This window comes from Papio anubis, chromosome 16 (assembly GCF_008728515.1).
Source record: "Papio anubis isolate 15944 chromosome 16, Panubis1.0, whole genome shotgun sequence".
Taxonomy (NCBI): Eukaryota; Metazoa; Chordata; class Mammalia; order Primates; family Cercopithecidae; genus Papio; species Papio anubis.
Genome location: NC_044991.1, coordinates 62094008 through 62116662, shown reverse-complemented (window position 1 = coordinate 62116662; position 22655 = coordinate 62094008). Strand labels below are relative to the sequence as shown.

Sequence of the window (22655 nt, the reverse complement as noted above, 5' to 3'; positions counted from 1 at the left end):
TAGCTTAGTGGGGCTGCCCATTGGGATCTGAGAAGGAGACCTAGCATTTTAGCATTCCTGGCAGCTTAGGAGCAAATGGAAACAGTTTTTAAAAAGAGAAGCGGTGCCAAATAAAACACTTTGTCCATGGTTCATACTCAGTTTCATCATCTCTTGGTTTTGGGCTTATGAAAATTAAGTTTCCTTTTTATGCTGCTTTCCTGTTCCTGCTCACAGGGAAGTAGTAGGTTCTTTATTAGAATTAGTAATAGATCAGACATTAAAAGCCATTTGCCCAATACAGATAACAGCAATAAAAAAAGAAATGCTCGGTTAGTGAGTCTGATAAAAATGGTATATTTGTTTGTTGCTAATAGAACTTTCAGTGGAAATTTATAACAAGAGCAATTGAGATACTTATACTTTTAACTTTTAGCCAGGCGTGATGCGCGTGCATGCAGTCCTAGCCACTCGGGAGGGCAAGGAGGGAGAATTGCTTGAGCCTAGGAGTTCGAGACCACAGTGAGCTGTGATCTTGCCCCGAGTGACAGAGTAAGACCTCATCTTTAAAAAACCAAAACAAATGAACAGAACAAAATGCTTATACTTTAGATTCTAGTAGTTCTGCTTTTGAAAATGTATCTTGAGGAACCAGTTTAATACAAGCATTAAAAGGATACACATATGTATTAAGTTGCTTATTTGTGGTCTATTTAAATAGCCAAAAAAAAAAACCCCAAATCGTAGATATATCCTAAGCAAGACATTAAGGGAAAATGGCTTTATTAAATGATGGCACAACAACAGGTTGAAATTATGAAGACTTTGGGGCATAATAAGAAAACAACTGCTGTATCAAACCAAAAGCAATATGCAAATGGGCTTATAGATTCTGATGGACACTATGAAAATCTTTGGTAGACAGGGACTGGAAGGAGTATATTAAAAGAAAAATCATCGTCTTGGAGGGGGTTATAACAGTTCTTATGCTGAAAATAAATGTAACCGTTGTACTGTCTTTTCAATGAGAAAAATAACCAGTCATTACCCTTTAACTTTCAGTAAGTGATGAAATGTCCAAGGACTGCTTGAGTATCCTGTATAATACCTGTGTCTGTGTAAGTACCCTGCCATTAGGGCTCCGTGTATCTCCCTACCAGATCTGCAAGGGTTAAGATGGGAATATTTGGGTGGGGTGGCAGATGTGAGAGCTGTCTTCAGATAGTGGGGGAATTGGGCTTATTTTATGTGTGCCTGAAAATCAGGACTAACTGGTAGAAATTATAGGGAGGCAGAATTTTGTAGCGGTTGTTAAGAGCCAGAACTGCTGCAGCAGGTAGTAAACTCCTTTGGCCTTGGAGCTTGGAGCTGTCTGAGTAGAAACTGAACACTTGTCAAAAGATGACAAGCTTTGGCAGACTGTGACCTTTAAGACTCATTTTAACTCCATTATGCCTATTTCTTCATTTTCCTTGTTAGAAAACAAAATGAGAACCAGAAGGGTCCCCCCCACCCCCCTGTATATTGAGCAGGACTCTCTACTAGGTTGACCATTGAGCCAGGAAGAATGGTGAATAAAGGAAGCAATTTAGTAGAAACAAAAGAGGATGGCACTTAGTGTTAGGACCTGATTTTGTGTTCTGGCCCTTGGCTTCGTACACCTCCCAAGCTGTAGCTTCTTACCAATAGAGTGCAGTTAGCAGTCATATTAACATCACAGATTTATTGTGAGAACTGAGATAGGAGATGTGAAAACACTTTGTAAAACAATATATAAATGTTAGTTTTTATAAGACACAGTACCTTTTAGAAACTTAAGATAAACTATGTAAACCGTGAATCATAATACATGGCAGAATGAGACAATGTTATAGATGTGAACCCTGTATGCTGTGGAAATAAAAAAGAAACACTGAGCTCCATTTCATTTCTTGCCTCATTCAAAATGAGATTTCTGGCATCTTGTGGGTGTATGCAAAATCTACCAAGATCACGAACTTAGAAGTAGGTAAGAAAGAAGAAGATAAATAAAATAAGGGTGGGGACATAACATGTAGCCAGGAATTGGGCTGATATAAAAATGAAGACCATAAAATCATCTGTATTATGGATGGGCACAAATTTGGCTTCAAGCTTCTTAGCAGCCAACACAAATAGAGGAATCTGTTTGAACACTTACATAATTCAGCATGTATAGTAGTGCTGTAAAATTGAAATATAATGCAAGCCACTTGGGTTATTTTAAATTTCCTCGTAGCCACATTTTTTTAAAGAAAAAAGTAGGAAGAAATAGTGAAGCTAATTTTAATGATAAATTCTATTTAACACAGTGTATCAAGAATATTGTCATTCTAACATGTAATAATTATTAATGAGATACTTACTCTTTTTGGTATTAAGCTCTCAAAATCCAATGGTTTTTTTTTTTTTTCCTTCTCATTTGAACACCAGAGCACACCTCAGTTTGGCCTGGCCACCTTTCAAGTGCTCAGTAGCCATGTATAGCTAATGACAGAGATAGGCACAGGGAGATCTATAAGCTAAAAAACAAATTGTTCAGGAAATGCACAATTCTTGCAACTAAGGCCAAAAAGAAATTGTCCTTATAGAAGAAGACAGTGTATAAAATAATGACTCTATCATTGGCAACTTCCATATAGTCAGTAGTTTTATGAGGCTGTTTTAAAATCATGATACCTATTGTTAATCAGTGACATTCCAATAAAACAGTTAAGTTAAAAAAAATGTATGAAGAGAAGTTGATTAATGGGTACAAGTATATGGGTTGATAAATAAGACCTAGTGTTAGGATAAATCAGTAAGGGTGACTTAGTTTATAATAATCTGTTTTACATTTCAAAATAGCTAGAAGAGAATTTGAATGGTTCTTAACATAAAAGACAAGTATTTAAGCTGATGGCTATCCCAAGTACATTGATTTGATCTTTATAAATTATATGAATGTATTAAATTATATGCTTCCTGAAATTATGTACCTTTATTATATATCAACTAAAAGTATTTTTAAATAAAATTTTAAAAAAATTTTAAGCAACATGGGATGATATGGTCCAATTATGTGCTATCTGGCTGAATTCCATGTTACATAGAGAAATTGGGGCTCTTAGGATTTCAAACACCAATGCCTCCAGGGATCAGGCAGAAAACAGGAAATGTTTGGAATTGCTGGTGTTGGAGAGGGGACTTGTGTAAACTATGACTAAACTGGAGCAAGGGTGTCCTGTCTAAAGATGTTTGAATTCAAAAGTTTAAAAAGTACTTTTGACTGGGCATGGTGGCTCTCACCTGTAATCCCAGCAATTTGGGAGGCTGAGATGGGTGGATCACCTGAAGTCAGGAGTTCCAGACCACCCTGGCCAACATGGTGAAACCCCATCTGTACTAAAAACACAAAAATTAGCCGAGTGTGGTGGTGCATGCCTGTAGTCCCAGCTACTTGGGAGGCTGAGGCAGGAGAATCACTTGAACCCAGGAGACAGAGGTTGCAGTGAGCTGAGATCGTACCACTCCACTCCAGCCTGGGTGACAGAATGAGACTCTCTTAAAAAATAAAATATAAAAAAAAACCAGTATGCTCATCAGAAAAAGCTTGGCCTACCGGATGCTAGTTTGTAGCTCCTTGTTTAGATACTTGACAAATACTAGGTCAAGAGCTTATAATTAGGCTGGGCGCAGTGGCTCACACCTATAATCTCAACACTTTGATAGCCTGAGGCAGGAGGATCATGTGTGTCCAGGAGTTCAAGACTAGCCTGGGCAACATAGCGAGAACCTGTCTCTACAAAAAAATAAAAAACTGGCGGGATGTGGTGTTGTATACCTATAGTCCCAGCTCCTCAGGAGGCTAGGGTGGGAGGATTGCATGAGCCTGAGAGGTCAGGGCTGCAGTAAGCCATGATTGTGCCAGTGCACTCACTCAGCCTAGGCTATAGAGTGAGACCCTGTCTTTAAAAAAAAAAAACCTATGATGAATATTATATGGAAAAAACTCTCCCCAGTAGTTGCATGCAACATTTTATATATCGTTTTAGTGCTTTTTGGCCTCAGTTAAGAACTTGTGATGTAGAGGAAAGGAAGGATTGTGATGGCCTTTTGGGTGGCCAGTCTTGACTTAGGAAGGCTTTCCAAGAGAAGTCATTTTAGCCAGTCTGTAAAAGGAGTAGTACTTTGATAAATTGAAGAGAGGAGAAAGGTGGGTAGTGAAGGGTAGCTAGTTAGAGCAGCAGGATTATGTATTTGACAGCCTGGAGATAGAGAGAAAGTGATAAATTTATTTCTCTTTTTGTTCTGTTTCTTTGGATCTTCCAGAACTTTTGCTTGTCTGAGTAAAAGTAGAGTCAGTCCTGTTTCACATCTCGTAGCCAGTGTAGGTACTGTATGTAGTTTGGGAATACAACCTTTTTTTTTTCCCCTCTCTCTCTCTTTTTTTTTTTTAAATGTGTCAGTGCTACAACTGAAGAACAGAGATGTATCAGTACAGACTGAGATTGCTTTCTTTAGTGTCCTATTTAATGGGATCGTTGAAGATTTATATACTTGGCACATCTTTATTGATGCCTTCACTTTGAAAATTAAATTGGCCAGGTGTGGTGGTGCACGCCTGTAGTCCCAGTGATTCAGGAGCCTGAAGTGGGGGGATCTGGCAATTCGGGAGGCTGAGGGTGGGGGGCTCGCTTGAGCCCAGGTGATTGAGGCTTCAGTGAACTATATTCATACTTGTGAATAGTCATGGCCTCAGCCTGGGCAACAGAGTGAGACCCTGTCTCTAAAATTGAAAGAAAATTAAATTTGCTGTGACATACCTCATTTCACTGATTCTGAAATGCTTCCTAACTTGGGGTTCCCATTTACCAAACTGTGTGTGTCTGTACACTTGATTATACTTTTTAGGGAGAGGTCAAGTTTATTGCAGTAAGCCTTGGAATTTTTTCAGTTTAGAGGCTGAAAAAAAAAAAAGAAAGAAATATTAAAGCCACTAAGCTCTAGTTGCCTTAAGGCAGTAGGGGTGGGAGGTATGTGTGTGTAAGCTAGCAGTATTGCAGTTTCTTTATTTTTAGAGAGAAGGTTTCACTCTGTCCCCATGCTGGAATGCAGTGGTGAGATTGTAGCTCACTGCGGCCTCACACTCCTGGCCTCAAGCTGTCCTCTCACCTCAGCCTCCTGGGTAGCTGGGATTACAGGTGTGAGCCACTGTACTTAACAGTACTGCAGTTTTCAGTCCAAACTCTTGAACCTAAGTTTTAAGGTCTTTAACCAGCTAGTTTCCTTACTTCCTTCATACTCCTTGGGGGTTTTGTTGTTGTTGTTGTTGTTATTGTTGTTGGGTTTTTTGTTTGTTTTGAGTCAGGGTTTCCCTCTGTTGCCCAGGCTAGAGTGCATTTGCCTCGTCTCAGCTCACTGCGACCTCCACCTCCTGGGCTCAAGTGATCCTTTTACCTCAGCCTCTCGAGTAGCTAGGGCTACAGGCGTGCATTACCACACCCAGCTAATATTTGTATTTTTATTAGAGACAGGGTTTTGCCACATTGGCCAGGCTGGTCTCGAACTCCTGGCCTCAAGTGATCTGCCCACCTTGGCCTCTCAAAGTGCTGGGATTACAGGTGTGAGCCACCGTGCCTGGCCTCAAAGACTTTTAAGATGATCATTTTACTGATGAAAAAATGGAGTTCCAAAGGTGAGAAGTGATATGCTCAGGATCACATGGCTGGAATTAGAACATGGGTCTGACTCTTAAGTCCATGCTTCGGCACTGTTGGATTTCAGATTTAAGAATGGCCGTCAGAACTCTGAGATAAGTTATCTTAGGAAATACCATCTCATTGTGTTATGTTCTCACAAGTGGGCTCCCCTTGTGTAGCCTGAATGTCAGGAGGCTTTTTTCTTCCATGGCTGGGGAGTTAACGAATGTTTCCCACAGTTAAGTCATGCCGTTCCCGTTGTGTTGACTCATGCCAGTTTTCAGAGGTGAAATTGCTTTTCACTGTCGGTAAAGGATGCCTTGCTCTTCATAATTTATTTTGTACTTACAACTTATTCTGCCTTTTCTTCTTGTGACAGACGGAGGGAGTTACAAAGCGTTTGGCAGAAAAGAATGACTTTGTGATCTTCCTGTTTACACTGATGACAAGTAAGAAGACATTCTTACAAACAGCAACCCTCATTGAAGATATTTTGGGTGTTAAAAAGGTGAGCTGTGTCCTCCAGCTGACCAGATGGGGAAGGGTGTCTCAGACCATTGGATTCTCAAACCTGAATAATATACAAAGCTTTTTTAAAAGAAAGTGTTAAATTATGTCTTGTGTTACTTGGATATATTCAAGTGTAAACCTGGATTACCCCTTATACTAGTGGTTCTTTCATGACTGTAAAACCTAAACAAACATATACATTGAAAGCAAACTAATTCTAAAACTCAGAACTTCAGATTGACTCTGTGAATGTAGTGTGATGCCGCATGTTACTTTGCTGAAATCAAATTGCCCCTCACTCATTACCATGGAGCAAGTTCTTTGTAGCATGTCTGTGCTACTGTATGCTGTGCAGTGACTCCATTCTCTTACCACTTTTCTCTACCGCTATCTGAACTGCTGTGAAGCCTTCATTCATTACTACCAAGGGATATGTTCCCCTTGGTAGTAATGTTTGGCTTTCACTTATGAAGTCTGCCTCTATCGTTTCTCATTAGTCTTCAACAATTAAAGTTGGTTAATTGGCACCAGCACAGTAGGAGACAAATGGGAGCTCTGAAATCCTGCCACTTGGTCATAAGGTTGATAATCAGATGACCCATAACTTTTTTTTAAAAAACTATGATCAAAATGAAAACTAAATTAAAAATTTCAAGAATTCACGGGTACCCAAAAATACATTCATAGACCTCTGTTAGAGACTCACTGTGTTACATTTTTCGTGTAATGCTTGTTAGGATCTGGAGCTCACCTCCTCAGTCCTCATCTGTCCTGAGCCTCCATGTTGTTTGCTGGTAGGCAGATTTCTTTCTCTTCCTGTTGAGCAGCCTCCTAGAGGTTGCTGTTGCAGGGAAGTGGGTGTTCACGTGCACTGTGGTGACCCCAGCTTTCATTTCTTCTTGCTGTGCTTTCCCCAGGCCTTGCTTGTCGTTGCCCAGCACAAGTGGCCTATTGTCTGCAGGAACACATTGGAGATGTGTGCAGGCCCCAGACAGAGCCTTTGTGCCCTTTGATAAAAGGCTTTGTTGTTATTCCAGTAATTGTGTGTTCCAGCCAGTGTGTGAAAGGGGGCCTCCAGAGTAGAAACTCCAGACTCCTTAGCAGTCTCAGCATAGGAGTCTAGAATTGCTCCTTCATGACTTTTCCCACTTGCCTCTCACTCCCTCTCATTCTTTTTTGTGTACCCCAAAATGGTGACATGTTCTACCAAACATTATGGGTATCTTGGTGTAGTTTGAAAGGGGGTAGACACCATAAAGAAAGTGGAAACACCGTAAACTGGGAAAAGACATTTGCAATTCAGGTAACCAACAAAGGATTTGTATTCAGAATTTATGAAGAATTCTTACAGGCCAGGTGCGGTGGCTCATGCCTGTAATTCCAACACTTTGGGAGGCTGAGGCAGGCAGATCACTTGAGGTCAGGAGTTTAAGACCAGCCTGGCCATCATGGTGAAACCCAGTCTCAGTGTCTACTAAAAAATACAAAAATTAGCCAGGCGTGGTGGTGCACACCTGTCATCCCAGCTACTTGGGAGGCTAAGGCACGAGAATTGCTTGAACCTGGGAGGCAGAGGTTGCAGTGAGCCAAGATTGTGTCACTGCACTCCAGACTAGGCAACAGAGTAAGACTCCCTCTCCAAAAAAAAAAAAAAAAAAAGAATTCTTACAAATTAGCATGAAAAAGACAAATAGCCCAGTAGACAAATGGGCAGTGTTATGAACAAGCATTTCACAGATGAGAAAGAAATGGTCCATAAATATAAAAGAGAAGATGCGTAACTTCACTGGCAATCAAGGAAATACACATCAATACCATAGTGAGGGGGAGAGTGGGCAAATGTTGGTGAGTATATGTATCAGTGGAAACACTTGCATACTACTGATAAATGTTTATCAGCAGAATATTCTCTTTTTTGTTTTGTAGTTGAACAGCCACATACCTTGTGCCCCAGCACCTAGGGAAGCTTTGCCCTGAGGGCTGAGGCATCAGTATTTTGCATGGGTCACCTTATAATCTGTGCCTGGACACACTTGTGAGGAAGCTCAGTCTTAGAACAGTGATTCTTAGGATTGAAACCCAGAAGGTTGTGAAATCAATCCATCGGGTTTGTCAGTCAGATAGAAAAGAGCAAACTGTATTGTGTAAGGGTATTATTTGAATAAGTTTTTGTTTGACATTTATATATACATTTCCACGTGTATGTTTACTAGTGGTCATTCCTGGTGATAGCTAAAAAGTTTGGAAGCCACTGCCCCAGCAAAACTTCTCCACCTGTGCATCAAGAAACACATAAGAACATTTGTAGCTTCGTTGTTTCAGAACAAAACACTGAAACCAAGTCTCTGATCCATCAATAGGAGAAGGGATGAATGTACTTTCTTCACACAGTGGAATATTATATAGTAGAAGAATGAACTGTTGCCATAAGCAACAACATAGCTGAGGAATTGAAATAATCGGGTGGTAGAAGCCAGTTGCAGAACACTGTAGGTAGCATATCATTTTCATAAAGCTCAAAAAAGCAAATTGTTTATTGATAAAACTAGTTTTTAAATGGCAAGGCAATAATAATTAATGATAGTGGTTCCCAGAGGCAGAGAGATGCAATAGGAAAGGCACACACAGCTAGTCATTTTGTTATGCTGCATAATATGTGTTGTATGTATCAAAAATTAAAACATAAGAATTCTTGGCTGGCCACGGTAGCTCATGCCTGTAATCCCAGCACTTTGGGAGGCCGAGGTGGGCAGATCACTTGAGGTCAGGAGACCAGCCTGGCCAATATGGTGAAACCCTGTCTGTACTAAAAATATACAAAAATTAGCCAGGCATGGTGGTGCATGCCTGTAGTCCCAGCTACTTGGGAGGCTGGGCAGAAAAATTGGTTGAACCCATGAGGTAGAGGTTGCAGTGAGCAGAGATTGTGCCATTGTACTCCAGCCTGGGCATCACAGCGAGACTCTGCCTTAAAAAAAAAAAAAAATCTTAAAATTTAAAACAACCATAAGAAGTGGGCTGGGGGTGGTAGGACCTGTTTTGGGACCCATTTACTGAGTTAGACAGGGCTAGAGGAACTGGTGAGCTGAAAGTTACAGTTGCCAATAATAGCAGTAGCTGACATTTGTTTTGTACTAGGGAAAAGGAAAGGTGGAAGCAGCCATTGCCCAATGCCCCCTACACAGCAAATTCCTGTCTTCCTCCATTACTAGAAATAGAGGGGAGTGTGGGATTCATGAGAGCTTCTAGGAATCATGCACTTGTTTTGGGCACATTCACTGATACCGTTGCTACCAGGTCCTGTACATTGAGTCTCAGGAGAAAGAGTAGGCTATATGCCTTCGTCAAAGTATGGTCAGATTGTTTGGGAAATAGATGCAGGAACAGATTGTTAAAAGTTCATGTGATCTGTGCAGTGAGAGAAACACCCAATCCAGTGGAAGTAAATTAGTGGGATAAAGGATAGCAGGTGTCACCTGAGTAGCACAAGCATGGTTCAAAATGAGAAAAGCTCATGTAGTACATGACATTTACAGATTTTAAGGAGTAATAAATGAGAATAGAACCAAATAACATAAGGCATTCCATAAAATTATAATTCCTAATAAAAGCTAGCAATGGAAGGAAAACTTAGAAACAATATATAGGGTATTTATTAAAATATAACAGCTATAGGGTATTTATTAAAAATTTACAGCAAATATTAAACTTAATTTAAATGTTTTGGAAATATTTCTAGTAAAGTCAAGAAAAAGACAATTCTTGCTCTCACTCTGGATCACATATGTGTACACAGAGAGTACCTGTAGGAATGTTCATTGCAACATTGTTTAATGGTGAAAAACTGTAGTTTACCTAAATACGTGTTACAAGAAGAAAGGGTCAGGCACAGTGGCTCACGCCTGTAATGTCAGCACTTTAGGAGGCCAAGGTGGGAGGATTGCTTGAGTCCGGGAGTTCCAGCCTGGGCAACAATAGTGAGACACTTTCTCTATAAAAATGAAGTGCTGGCTGGGCGCAGTGGCTCATGCCTGTGATCCCAGCACTTTGGGAGGCCAAGGTGGATGGATCACCTGAGGTCAGGAGTTCAAGACCAGCCTGGTCAACATGGTGAAATCCCACCTCTACTAAAAAATACAAAAATTAGCCAGGCGTGGTGGTGGGCACCTGTAGTCCCTGCTACTTGGGAGGCTGAGGCAGGAGAATTGCTTGAACCCGGGAGGTGGAGTTTGCAGGGAGCCAGGATCGCGCCACTGTACTCCAACCTGGGCGACAGATTGAGATGCCATCTCAAAAAAAAAAAGAAAAAGTATTAAAATATTAGCCAGGTGTAATGGCACGCACCTGTAGTCCTAGCTGCTTGGGAAGCTGAGGTGGGAGAATTACTTGGGCCTAGGAGTTTGAGTCTGTAGTAAGCTATGATGACACTACTGCACTCTAGCTTGAGCAACAGAGTGAGACCCTGTCTATTAAAGAAAAGAGAAGTGATTAAACTGTGAGGTAAAACGGTGGGAAGTGATTGAATCAGCTGCTCATATCAGTGTAGATAAACTTCAAAATGTTGGATGAAAAGTAAGGTATAGTATGGTATCATTCACACTGCATGCAGAGCAGTACCATGTATTTTAATGGAAATATTTGTAAGTATAAAAATATGCATGGGAATAATAAACACAAAGTTCAAAATAATGGCTACTTCTGCGAGGAGATAGGAAAATGCGACTGGATGGGGAATACACAGAGGCCTTTAGCTATATTTGAAGTGTTTTATTTTTTTAAGAAGAAAATCTGTAGTAAGAATGGTAATTTATAATTGGCAAAACTTGAGTGGTAGGCATTTCCATTTTTTAAAAAAGTAGGCAAGATATACCACAAGAACAAGTGAAAACAGTGGTGATCAAAAGGTAAATTTAGTCCTCAGACTAATCCCATGAGGCAGGTTAGTCCTGTTTTACAGATGAACAAGCAAAGACTCGAAAGGTTTTTATAACTTAACTAAGGTTTCGGAGCTGCAAGTTACAGAGCTGGGATAGGAACCTAAGTGATCTAGCCACTGAGCCCCATATTTAGGGGGATGCAAAAGAGAGGCACATCCAATCTCTTGAGTGAATTGAGCATGGAGATTGTTTCATTTTTGTCTTCTGTAGGAAATGATCCGACTAGATGAAGTCCCCAATCTGAGTTCCTTAGTATCCAATTTCGATCAGCAGCAGCTCGCTAATTTCTGCCGGATTCTGGCTGTCACCATTTCAGAGATGGATACAGGGAACGATGACAAGCACACGCTTCTTGCCAAAAATGCTCAACAGAAGAAGAGCTTGAGTTTGGGGCCTTCTGCAGCTGAAATCAATCAAGGTAAAGTCTCCAAGTTCTCAGAATTTTGAGATTATAGCTCTGAGGCCTTTCCTAAATCATCTAACTTTTTTTCTTTTTTCTTTTTTTTTTTTTTTGTGATGGGAACTCACTGTGTCACCCAGGCAGGAATGCAGTGGCACAATCATGGCTCACTGCAGCCTTGACCTCCCTGGGCTCAGGTGATCCTCCCACCTCAGCCACCCGAGTAGCTGGGACTGTAGGCAGGTGCCACCACACTGGGCTAATCTTTGTATTTTTTGTAGAGATGGGGTTTTGCCATGTTGCCCAGGCTGGTCTTGACCTCCTGGGCTCAAGTGATCCACCCACCTCATCCTTCCAAAGTGCTAGGATTACAGGTGTGAGCCACCACACCTAGCACCCCTTTTTAATATCTCTAGAGATGGATCCATGCGAAGGCTCCTAGTATGTAAATTTTGTGTATCTGTTCATTATTTTGGGAACCAAGTTCCATACCTTTCATTAGGTTTGTTAATGGGTTCAGAACCACAAAAAAGTTAAGAACTACTTTTTATCAGAATTACAAATGCATATACTTTTTGATCTACTAGGTCTCTCCTGGGCCTTCATTTTATAGATAATGATGTATAGACACTAGTCCCTTCTTGTATGCAGTTTCATGTTGTGGTTTTAGTTACCCGTTCAACTGCAATCCGAAATATTAACTGGAAAATTCCAGAGAGAGACCACATTCATATAGCTCTTATTACGGCAGCTTGTTATAATTGTCCTGTTTTATCATTAGTTATTGTTGTTAATCTCTTAGTGTACCTAATTTATAAATTAAGCTTTATCATAGTTATGTATGTATATAAGAAAAAACATAGTATATATAGGGTTTGGTGCTATCTGCCATTTCAGGTATCCACTGTGGGGGTCTTGGCTAAGGGAGGACTACTGTACAAGATTATTCATTAAGGCCGGGCACGGTGGCTCACGCCTGTAATCCCAGCACTTTGGGAGGCTGAGGCAGGAGGATCACTTGAGGTTGAGAGTTTGAGACCAGCCTGGCCAACATGTCAAAACCCCGTTTCTACTAGAAATATAAAAATTACCTGGGTGTGATGGTGCATGCCTGTAGTCCCAGCTACTCGGAAGGCTGAGGCAGGATAATTGCTTGAACCCAGGAGGCGGAGGTTGCTGTGAGCCCAGATCACACCATTGCACTTCAGCCTGGGCAACAGAGTTAGACTCCGTCTCAAAAAAAAAAAAAAAAAAAATTATTATTCATTGCAACATTGTAATAACAAAAGACTGAAAACAACCCAGATGTTCATTAACACTAGACTGCTTAATGTATTCAATATTTATATAATGGAAAATTATGTAGCTTTGAAAAAATGAAGATCTCTATGTACTGCTATAGGAAAACTCCAAGATATATTAATGATAAAGAGGAAAATACAGAACAGTGTGTATGATATGGTAGTTTTTGTATTAAGCTGGGGGAGAATAAGACCATACGTTTGCTCACATATGGTATGCCTAAAGAAACTGAAAGGGTACACAAGAAACCTAAAGTGGTTGTTAATAGGAAGTAGCTGGTAAGGGAAGGTAGTAGCAGTGGGAGTGGGACTTCTTACCGTATACGTTCATATATTGTTTGATTTTAGAACCGTGTAAATATATTACTTTAAAAACAAAACACTATTCTAACCAACCTACCCCACCTATTTCTGTTCAGTAGCAAAAGAACTGTATTCTTTCTAAAATGTTGTTGCCTGCACAGATTTTGGAGAAACTGGCATATATGTGTTTTGGCCATAAGAGTGTAGATAATTCATATTTGAACTGAAACTTGTGTCTTAAAAGCTAGTTTTTCAGTGTTAACAGGCTAGAAATGTTGTTCATACAAAAGCCTTTGGTGTACCTTAGGGTACACCAAGTAAACAAGGTAAAATAATACAAATGCATCATTAAAAAGCAGCAGCGGAAAACCACAACCATCCAGAGGTAACCCTAATCATGCTCTGAAAACAGTTCTTTGTTTCTGAAGTCCAGTTGTGTGCATTCCCCAGGCTGGCTCTGCAGAGTTGTCAGGTGCTTCAGAGCAGCCTCGTCTCCTGAGGCTGAATATGAGCCCGCCATTCACTCTGTTATTGTCTAGTTTTAGTTAGGAATACGAGGTGGTCATAACTATACTTTGTAGGTTATTAGGGAATATAATTTTACATGTTGTAGTCATATGTAAAGGTAGAGGTTTGTGGACTCTGACCACAGTTTGTTTGTTATCTCTTCAGGTTTGCTCTTCCTCCTGTGTCCGTAGATACAAGGTCTTCCTTGGTCTGTGTACAGTTTTCTTCCCACTCCTTTATGATTTGCGGGGAGTTCTCATTTTAGGAAATTGCCTTTTTAAAAAAATATGTGACTTTCATTATAACTGAATTATACCTCAGAACTGGTGTACACACCTCCGTATACATTGACAAAAGGTAGTATTTGCTAAGCTCCTGATGCATGGCAAACACTGAGCTAACTGCTTTACCTATAAGTGATTTTATTTAATCCTTCAAGTGCCCTGTGGAATAGAGATTAGTATCCCCATTGCACATGTGAGGAAACCGAGGGCTAGAACGGTTCTGTATGGGATACCTGTGTGTGCCGAGGCACTAAGTAACTTGCACCTTTTAGTTTCCCATTTAAGGAATCTATTCTGGCAGATGATTTTGATCCTGTTAGTACTGATTGCCTTCATATGCCTATTTGTAAACTGACTTAAGTAAAACCAGCATTACCCATTATTCTTGAGGAATGAACTGTTCTGGTCAGCTGCGCTTTTTTGATTAACTGAGAACCCAAAGCTCAGTTTTTGTTTTTGTTTTTTTATTTGGGAGGTTTTTTTTTTAAGTCTCTCTAAAATATCTAGATTCACTTTCAAACCTGTGTGACTAACGTAGTAGACAGTCTATATGTGATTCTGCTTGTAGCTTTTGGAATAAAGCTTAAATGTTGTAGGTTCCACACATGAGGTTGTGCAGGGTCTGACTCCTCCTGACTCTGACGGTAATTCCTACTCCATTCCCTTACCCACATGATTTTCTCCATTCGAATGCCCTGGGAAAGCCAAGCCAGTGGACATAATTCAATCATGAGTGGGTGAGAAAAGTCTTAGTCCTCTGAATGTTGTCGTTCTTGAATTGCACTCCAGTAGCGAATGCCTTTATCTCAGATGTGTGTGTGTCAGTCAGCTTGAGCTGCCATAACAAGATACCATAGACTAGGTGACTTAACTAACGGACATTTATTTTTCTCACGGTTCTGGAGACTAGAAGTCCAAGATCAAGGTGCTGTCAGGATTGGTTCCTGGTGAGGCCTTTCTTCCTGGCTTGTAGAAGGCCACGTTTTTGTTGTATCCACATATGACTTTTCCTCTGCGTCTGTGAGGAGAGACAGAGATCTCTGGTGTCTCTTCCTCTTCTTAGAAGGACACCAGTCCTCTCCGTTTAGGGCCCCACGCTTGTAACCTCATTTAACCTTAATTACCTCCCTGTATTAGGCAGCAGTCTCCAGATCTGGAGACAGAAGCAGTAGGATTTATGAGGGGAGATTTGTTAGGGGAATTGGCTCACATGATCACAGAGGCGGAGGAGTCCCGTGATGAGCCATCTGCAACAAAAATTAGTCAGTCGTAGTGACATGCCGGTACTCCCAGCTACTTGCAAGGCTGAGGCAGGAGAATTGCTTGAACCCAGGAGGTGGAGGTTGCAGTGAGCTGAGATTGCGCCATTGCACTACAGCCTGAGCAACGAGTAAAACTCCATCTCCAAAAATAAATAAAGAAAATAAAAGAGAAGCCGTCTGCAAGCTGGAGAACCTGAGAAGCCGTTAGCATGGCTCAGTCCAAGTCCAGAAAACTTAGAACCAGGAAAGCTGATGGTGTAGCTCCCTGGCTGGAGGACTCCGGAGACTGCTGGTGCGAGTCTCAGAGACCAAAAGCCTAAGATCCTGGAGTCTGATATCCAAGAGCAGTAGGAGAAAAACTTCCCGCTCCAGAAGGGGGAGAATCCCTTTTGGTTTTCCTCCATCACCTCCCACTGCTCCCCTGCCAATTGGATGGTGCCTGCCCACATTGAGGGCAGATTTTCCCTTAGTTCACAGACTCATACACCAATCTCTTGTGGAATCACCATCACAGACACGCCCAGAAACAGTGCTATGCCAGCCACGTTGGCATCCCACAGTATAGTCAAATTGACAGCTAAAATTAACCATCACACGACCACACTCCCTAAAGGGCCTGTCTCAAAACGCAGTCATATTTGGGGCTAGAGCTTCAATATATGAATTTGCAGGGGCTGGAGGGATACAGTCCATAACTGTATGGAAAGCTGAAATATGTAGGATGTTGCCAAAAAGTTTTCATTTTGTTTTTAATAAACTGTGGCTGTGAGGTCATTTTCTTGCCCAGCAAAAATAATGATTTATGCGATCTTCCTGGAGGTCACATAATTTACATGTAATTATCTAATGTAAATTATGTGACCTCCAGGAAGATCGCATAAATCATTATTTTTTGAGTCCTTTTTGGGATTCTCAGAACTACCAGTTGTTCCTTCTGTCGATTCAGAAGAGAACAACTGGTTTCCTTCTGGGAGAAAGTAACATCTTTCAAGATTTTTAGCAGAGATGCAAATGAAGCTATAGGCTAGATAATTGTCAATTTATAAATGACACTTAGCTGAGAGGGGCTGAATTATGCAGCACGTGAAGCTGGAAAGCAGGAGGGGAGACTACCGGAGTGTGTGGGGAATACTGATGTTTCAGCAGTGAGAGGAGAGAAGAGGCCTGCTTCTGCAGAAATTCCCAGTTGTGAGTGATTTAGTTGTCAGTTTACCATTAACCAGCCAGGTGTGGTAGCTACTGCTAAAGCTGTGAGAATTACAAGGACTGGATATGCTGGGGTGTCAGCCCATGAGATTGTGTATGAGTTGCTAGGTATGATTGGTCCAGCGAATTTCTTTCCAGGGAGACAGTCTGTAGCTTTCGTTAGCTTTTCAGGAGGTGAGTGACTCACAACAGCTCAAGAATCTTGGGTGGGAAGTCTGACTTATAGCCCTGAGTGCTGGGCACTTCCCATCTGGAGGAGTGTGTTCAGTGTGCAGGAATGGGGAAGACTAGCTCCTACGTGCTGTCCTGAGAGGAGCAGGTCAAGCAGCGGGAGCTACTTTTGCTGAGAACAGAAGTATAAGAATAAAAATCCAGCTTTGTGAAGATTTTCGTGTAGAATACAAATTCTTTTTATTTCTTTTTTGTTTTTTTTTGCTTTGTTTTGTTTTATTTTGAGACTGAGTCTGGCTGTGTCGCCCAGGCTGGGCACAATCTTGGCTTACTGCATCCTCCGCTTTCTGGTTCAAGCGATTCTTGTGCCTCAGCCTCCCAAGTAGCTGGGACTGCAGGCATGTGCCACCACACCCGACTAATTTTTTTGTATTTTTAGTAGAAATGGGGTTTCGCCATGTTGGCCAGGCTGGTCTTGAACTCCCAACCTCTGGTGATCCACCCACCTCGACCTCCCAAAGTGCTGGGATTACAGGCGTGAGCCACCACACCCAGCCTATTTATTTGTTTTTAGAAAAAATAATATACACCTAAGATTTTTTTAAAATGGTACAAAAAGTACAGCAGAGAGTTTGTCCCCCTCCCTGTGGTAACTTTTTACCAGTTTCTTAAACGTCCCTCCAGAGATACTCTATCCATGCCCAGTCGTGGATGGGGGAAAGAGGGAGAGAGAGAGACTGACTCCTTACTGTTTGTACAGATGGTAATGTAAATAGGTAATATAAAATAAGCACTGCTTTGTCTCTTTTTATTAAACTTACCTTGCCAAAAATTATACTCTAGCATATATAGAATTATATGATTCCTTTTTGTAATTATATAGTATTTTATTATATGGGCATACCATAATTTAATTAGTCCTTCATTAATGGAAATCGATATGTTGACAAATTCACCTTCCAAAGAAATTACTTGTTCATCTTCCCACCCTGTTGCCTGTAGCCTTCCCAGTACAGAGCGTTATCAGACTTTTTTGTATTTGCCAGGCTGATACGTTTAAAAAAAAAAAAAGTGTCTCAAACAGATATCTATTTCTGCGTAATTATTTTATGGAGATGGAAGTCACATAACATAAAATTAGCCATTTTAAAGTGAACAACTCAGCGGCATTTCATAAATTTACAGTGTTGTGCAGCTACCACGTCTGTCCAGTTGCACATTTTCATCACCCCAAAAGGAAACCCCGTACACATTAAGCAGCTACTTCCCATTGCCCCTTCTCCCCAACCGCTGGCAACCGCCGTTCTGCTTTTTTCTCTGTGGATTTACCTATTCAGATTACTTCATATACAGTCATGTGTCACTTAGCAATCTCTATCCTTCTGAGAAATGCAGTGAGGCAATTTTGTCATTGTGTGAATGTCATAGGGTGTACTTGCACAAACCTAGCTGGTGTGGCCCATGATACACTTAGGCTGCAAACCTGTACAGCATGTTTCTGTACTACATACTGTAGGCAGTTGTACCATAATGGTATTTGTGTATCTAAACATAGAAAAAAGTTATAGTAAAAATACAGTATTATAATCTGATTGGACCACCGTCTTCTACATGGTCTGTCATTGACCGCAACAGCGTTAATGCCGTGCATGACTGTGAACAGAATCATATAGCATATGGCCTTCTGAATCTGGTTTCTTTCACTTGGCATAATGTTTTTGGGGTTCATTCATGTTGTATCATGTCAGTACTTCATTCCTTTATATGGCTGAATAATACTCATCATATGTAGATACCACAGTCTGTTTATCCCTTCAGTTAACGGACATTTGGGATGTTTTCATCTTATAGTGCTGCTATGAACGTGTGTGTACACATATTTGTGTGCGCACCTGTTTTCAGTTCTTTGGGGTATATATATAGGAGTGAAATATGCTGGGTCATACGGTAATTTTATGTTTGACTTTTTGAGGAACCTTAATGTAGTATAAGTAAGGTCAAACGTCATAGCCACTCACTAATTTATAGGGAGGGTGTGTGTGTGTGTGCGTGTGTGTGTGTGTGTGTGTGTAGAGTATCACTCTTGCCCACACTGGAGTACAGTGGTGCGATCTCGGCTCACTGCAACCTCTGCATCCCAGGTTCAAGCAATTCTCATGTCTCAGCCTCCTGAGTAGCTGGGACTACAGGTGGCTGGCTGATTTTTGTATTATTGGTGGAGATGGAGGTCGCCATGTTGACCAGGCTGGTCTTAAACTCCTAGCTTCAAGTGATCCACCCACTTTGGCCTCCCAAAGTGCTAGGATTACAGGCATGAGCCACTGCGCTTAGCCTTGTCAATATAAAAAATTTTTAAAAATCATTTATTAAAAAAAAAAAAAAAAAAAAGGCCATGAGCAGTGGTTTAAGTCTGTAATCCCAGCACTTTGGGAGGCCACGGTGGGTGGATAGTTTGAGTCTAGGAGTTCAAGCCTGTCTTACTTTATCTCTACTCCCATTCACTATTCCCTACTTTACCTTGGGTTATTTTGAAGTAAACCCCAGACACACATTGTATAATTTCACCTGCATATATTTCAGTGTTTTTACAAGATAATGACTTTTAAGAAACGTAACTCTGTCATCATATCAAAAATTAATGGTAATTCCTTGATATCCTGAAATATCTAGTTATTTATTAATTTTTAATTAGGTGTAATATTCAAATGGTTCCAAAAAATCTGCAGATTCAAAAGTATTTATTGAAAAGTTTCCATTCCACTATTATTCCCAGTGACCTAAATTCCCTTTTCCACTTGATGGACATTTTGACTGTTTCCATCTTATGGCCGTTTACTGTGGCAGCCACTGCTCTTGGCTTCTTTTCTGTCCTTCCAGAGAGATTTAATGCATATTCAGGCAAACATGAACAGGCATTAGTCTCATTTTAAAGAAGGTTAAATGACAGAGTCAGGATGTGAATCTGGATCTCCCCGCCTCCAAAGTTTATGATGTTCTACTATGCCGATCAGAGTTTCCACCTCACTCATTGTGAATAAAATGAGACTGGTGGAAAGAAAAATTGGGTGATTATTCAGTTTTTTTCTTTACCTTAAAAAAAAAGTTTATCTTCTTTCATCCTGCCAGTAAATGTTATAGGAAAATTAGAAACTGTAGATGAGTAATTTTAAGAGAAATGTTTATATTCTCTCCTACTCAGGAACAGCCACAGCAAATCCCTTGGTATATATGTTTTCATTCCTTATTTGTGTATTTTAAAGAAGTAAATATTTAAATTTTTGAAGAAAATGAACTTAATTAAACTCATATTGTTTAAATAATTTACTCTCTCTAACAAGTAAACAGCTGTTTTGAGTCACTGTATAAAGATGTATGTGTCATCATTCTTAGTATCTATGCAGTGTTCCTTTGTATAAATGTATCATTGTATTTAATTAATCAGCTATTGATGAACATTTAGTTATCTTCACCTTTTTGCTGTTACAGAAACCACATCAGTGAACCTCCTTACACAGATATTCTCTTGTAATATGACTGTTATTTCCCTGTGGTAAATCCCCAGAAATTGACCTCTTGGCTCAAAGACACACAAATTTAAGGCATTAAGATTATTCTAATATGCATTCCCAGTAGATTAAAAAGACTGTTTCCCTGTACCTGCTAAAAATTGAGCTTATGCCTATAACATAATTACTATTTACCTTGGCTTGACATTTCATTTTAAAAGAGTAGCTTTAGCTACTATCAGAGTAAGAATTATTCCTATCATGCAGATTGTTTGTTAGGGCTTTAGGGGTAGTTTTGCTGGTCTCTGTTTTGAAAATTTCCTCGCTTGTTCTTTCCCTGTCAGCGGCCCTTCTCAGCATCCCTGGCTTTGTTGAGCGGCTTTGCAAACTGGCGACTCGAAAGGTGTCAGAGTCAACGGGCACAGCCAGCTTCCTTCAGGAGTTGGAGGAGTGGTACACATGGCTAGACAATGCTTTGGTGCTAGATGCCCTGATGCGAGTGGCCAATGAGGAGTCAGAGCACAATCAAGGTATGGGAGGATGGGTCCCCTGAGTGATTGGGAGCTTTTCCATGGGCACCTGGGACCATTCTTGCTCTCCTTTCCAAGGAGGATTAATTGGAGATTTGCTCAAAGTAGTATTTTCCTCGAGGCAATTCTAGACCATGACTATTAAGACTCTTTTGATAGCTGGTTACAGAAACCTCATTGAACTCCCCAAAGTGGACTTGATTTCAGGGAGAAGGGCTTTGTTGCAGACCTGAGACAGCTATGTCTCAGGGACTGATAAGAACCAGTAACCAGAACATTCTTAGGAACCTAGAAACTTCTCTCCTCATCTCTTTTTCTTTCTACAATGTTTCTTAGTCTTCTGTCTTACTGTGCCCTGTCTTTTCCTGGTCCCCTTGATGGGACTAGGCAGAAGACTGCCTATTAAATAAGAAGACTCCCAGTCTCAGCTGCAGCTTCCTGGTAAAGAACTCTGGCACATCTTTGGTTAGGTGCCCATCCCTAAAGCATTCGATTCTGGCCAGCAGGTTCAGAATACACAAACCCAGGAATTCTCAGCTCCCAAACGAGGAATAGGTATCTCACTGGGAGTGGGAGGCCACCAGCTTTTCTTCTTCCCTCCAGCTCCAAATTGAAGAGGCTGAGTTCTCGGTAAGTATGGCAAAGAGGTCAGAGGCTTCCTTCCTCCACCCAACTCCATACTGCACTCACGGTATGGAAGCTCTATCCCACATACTTCAGGCCAAGAATTCTATGGCTGTGATCACCTTTGCCTAAGCTTGCTTGCTCATGTACAGAGGTTTTGCACTGGGAAAGGCAAGCCCAGAAGACTAGAGGCTACTGACCCTGCTCTGAGAATTTGCCCACAGAGAAAGGCAGTTAGTAAGAACAGAGTCTAGGGAAGTTCATGCCTGAGATTTTGATGGTAAGCAAATAAAAAGAGACAGGTATCTCTTCTTTTTTTTTACTCTTTTATTTTTTGTATTTTCTCTTTTTTTGAATAGAGAAGGGTTTTGCCATGTTGGCCAGGCCAGTCTCAAACTCCTGGCCTCAGGTGATCCACCCTCTTTGGCCTCCCAGAGTGCCAGGTTTATAGGCATGAGCCACTATGCCCGGCCAGGTACCTCTTCTTAATTAAGAACAAGGTGATGCACAGGCCAGCTAGTTCACCAGAGAACCAGGGAAGGAGACAGCTGAGAAGAACTCTCCTAAGGTCAGAACAAAGCTCAATTTCAAAAATCACCCCTTCCTGAATTTAATTGAATTAGACTTGGGAGCAGTGTATACTCCAGGGCATTGTCAAAAACAGTCGAGAATTCAGACAGCAGTTTAATAGAGCCTAACAGCTGGATGTAATACCAGAAGAGGCAGAAAGCTTTAATGTTTCTTTTGATTAATATTTTCTAGTATAACATTATATCTCCTTCAATTATTTCTTCACCGTATTTCCCAAGTTACTTTCTTAGAAGTTGCTGGCTGGGTGCAGTGGCTCACACCTGTAATCCCAGCACTTTGGGAGGCCAAGGCGGGCGGATCACCTGAGGTCAGGAGTTCGAGACCAGCCTGACCAACATGGAGAAACCCCATCTCTACTAAAAATACAAAATTAGCCGGGCGTGGTGGCACATGCCTGTAATCCCAGCTACTCGGGAGGCTGAGGTAGGAGAATCGCTTGAACCTGGGAGGCGGAGGTTGTGGGGAGCCAAGATGGCATCATTGCACTCCAGCCTGAATAACAAGAGTGAAACTCCATATCAGGAAAAAAAAAAAAAAGTTGCTTACCACATACATCTTAATATTTTTCAGATTTAAAAAAAAATTTTTTTGAGGGACAAAAAAACACACAAGACTAGAGAAAACAAAAAAATGGCAGAAGTAAGTCCAGCTTTATCAGTAATAACATTAAATGTGAATCGATTTAACCATTCAAAAGACAGATTGTTATATTGGATCAGAAAACAAGATCCAGTTATATGCAACCTACAGAAAACACACTTTCAATTCAAAGATAAAATAGGACAGTAAAGGACAGAAAAAGATGTATCATGCAGGCAGCATCCACAAGAAAGCTGGAGAGGCTG

General features: G+C 40.9%; 1 protein-coding gene across 6 annotated transcripts in view; it reads left to right on the top strand.

Moving 5' to 3' along the window:
* TRPC4AP (transient receptor potential cation channel subfamily C member 4 associated protein) overlaps window positions 1-22655 on the top strand; it is an 88588-nt gene that overhangs the window by 37746 nt on the left and 28187 nt on the right. For 4 of the 6 annotated variants that reach the window (XM_031656687.1, XM_031656686.1, XM_031656688.1 and 1 more), the window contains 4 exons: window positions 1042-1097; window positions 6058-6186; window positions 11336-11543; window positions 20410-20595. In XM_031656687.1, coding sequence (XP_031512547.1) covers window positions 1042-1097; window positions 6058-6186; window positions 11336-11543; window positions 20410-20595 — 579 coding nt within the window. The remainder of the gene's footprint in view (window positions 1-1041; window positions 1098-6057; window positions 6187-11335; window positions 11544-20409; window positions 20596-22655) is intronic. The other 2 variants (XM_031656690.1, XM_031656689.1) reach the window with 1 other exon arrangement.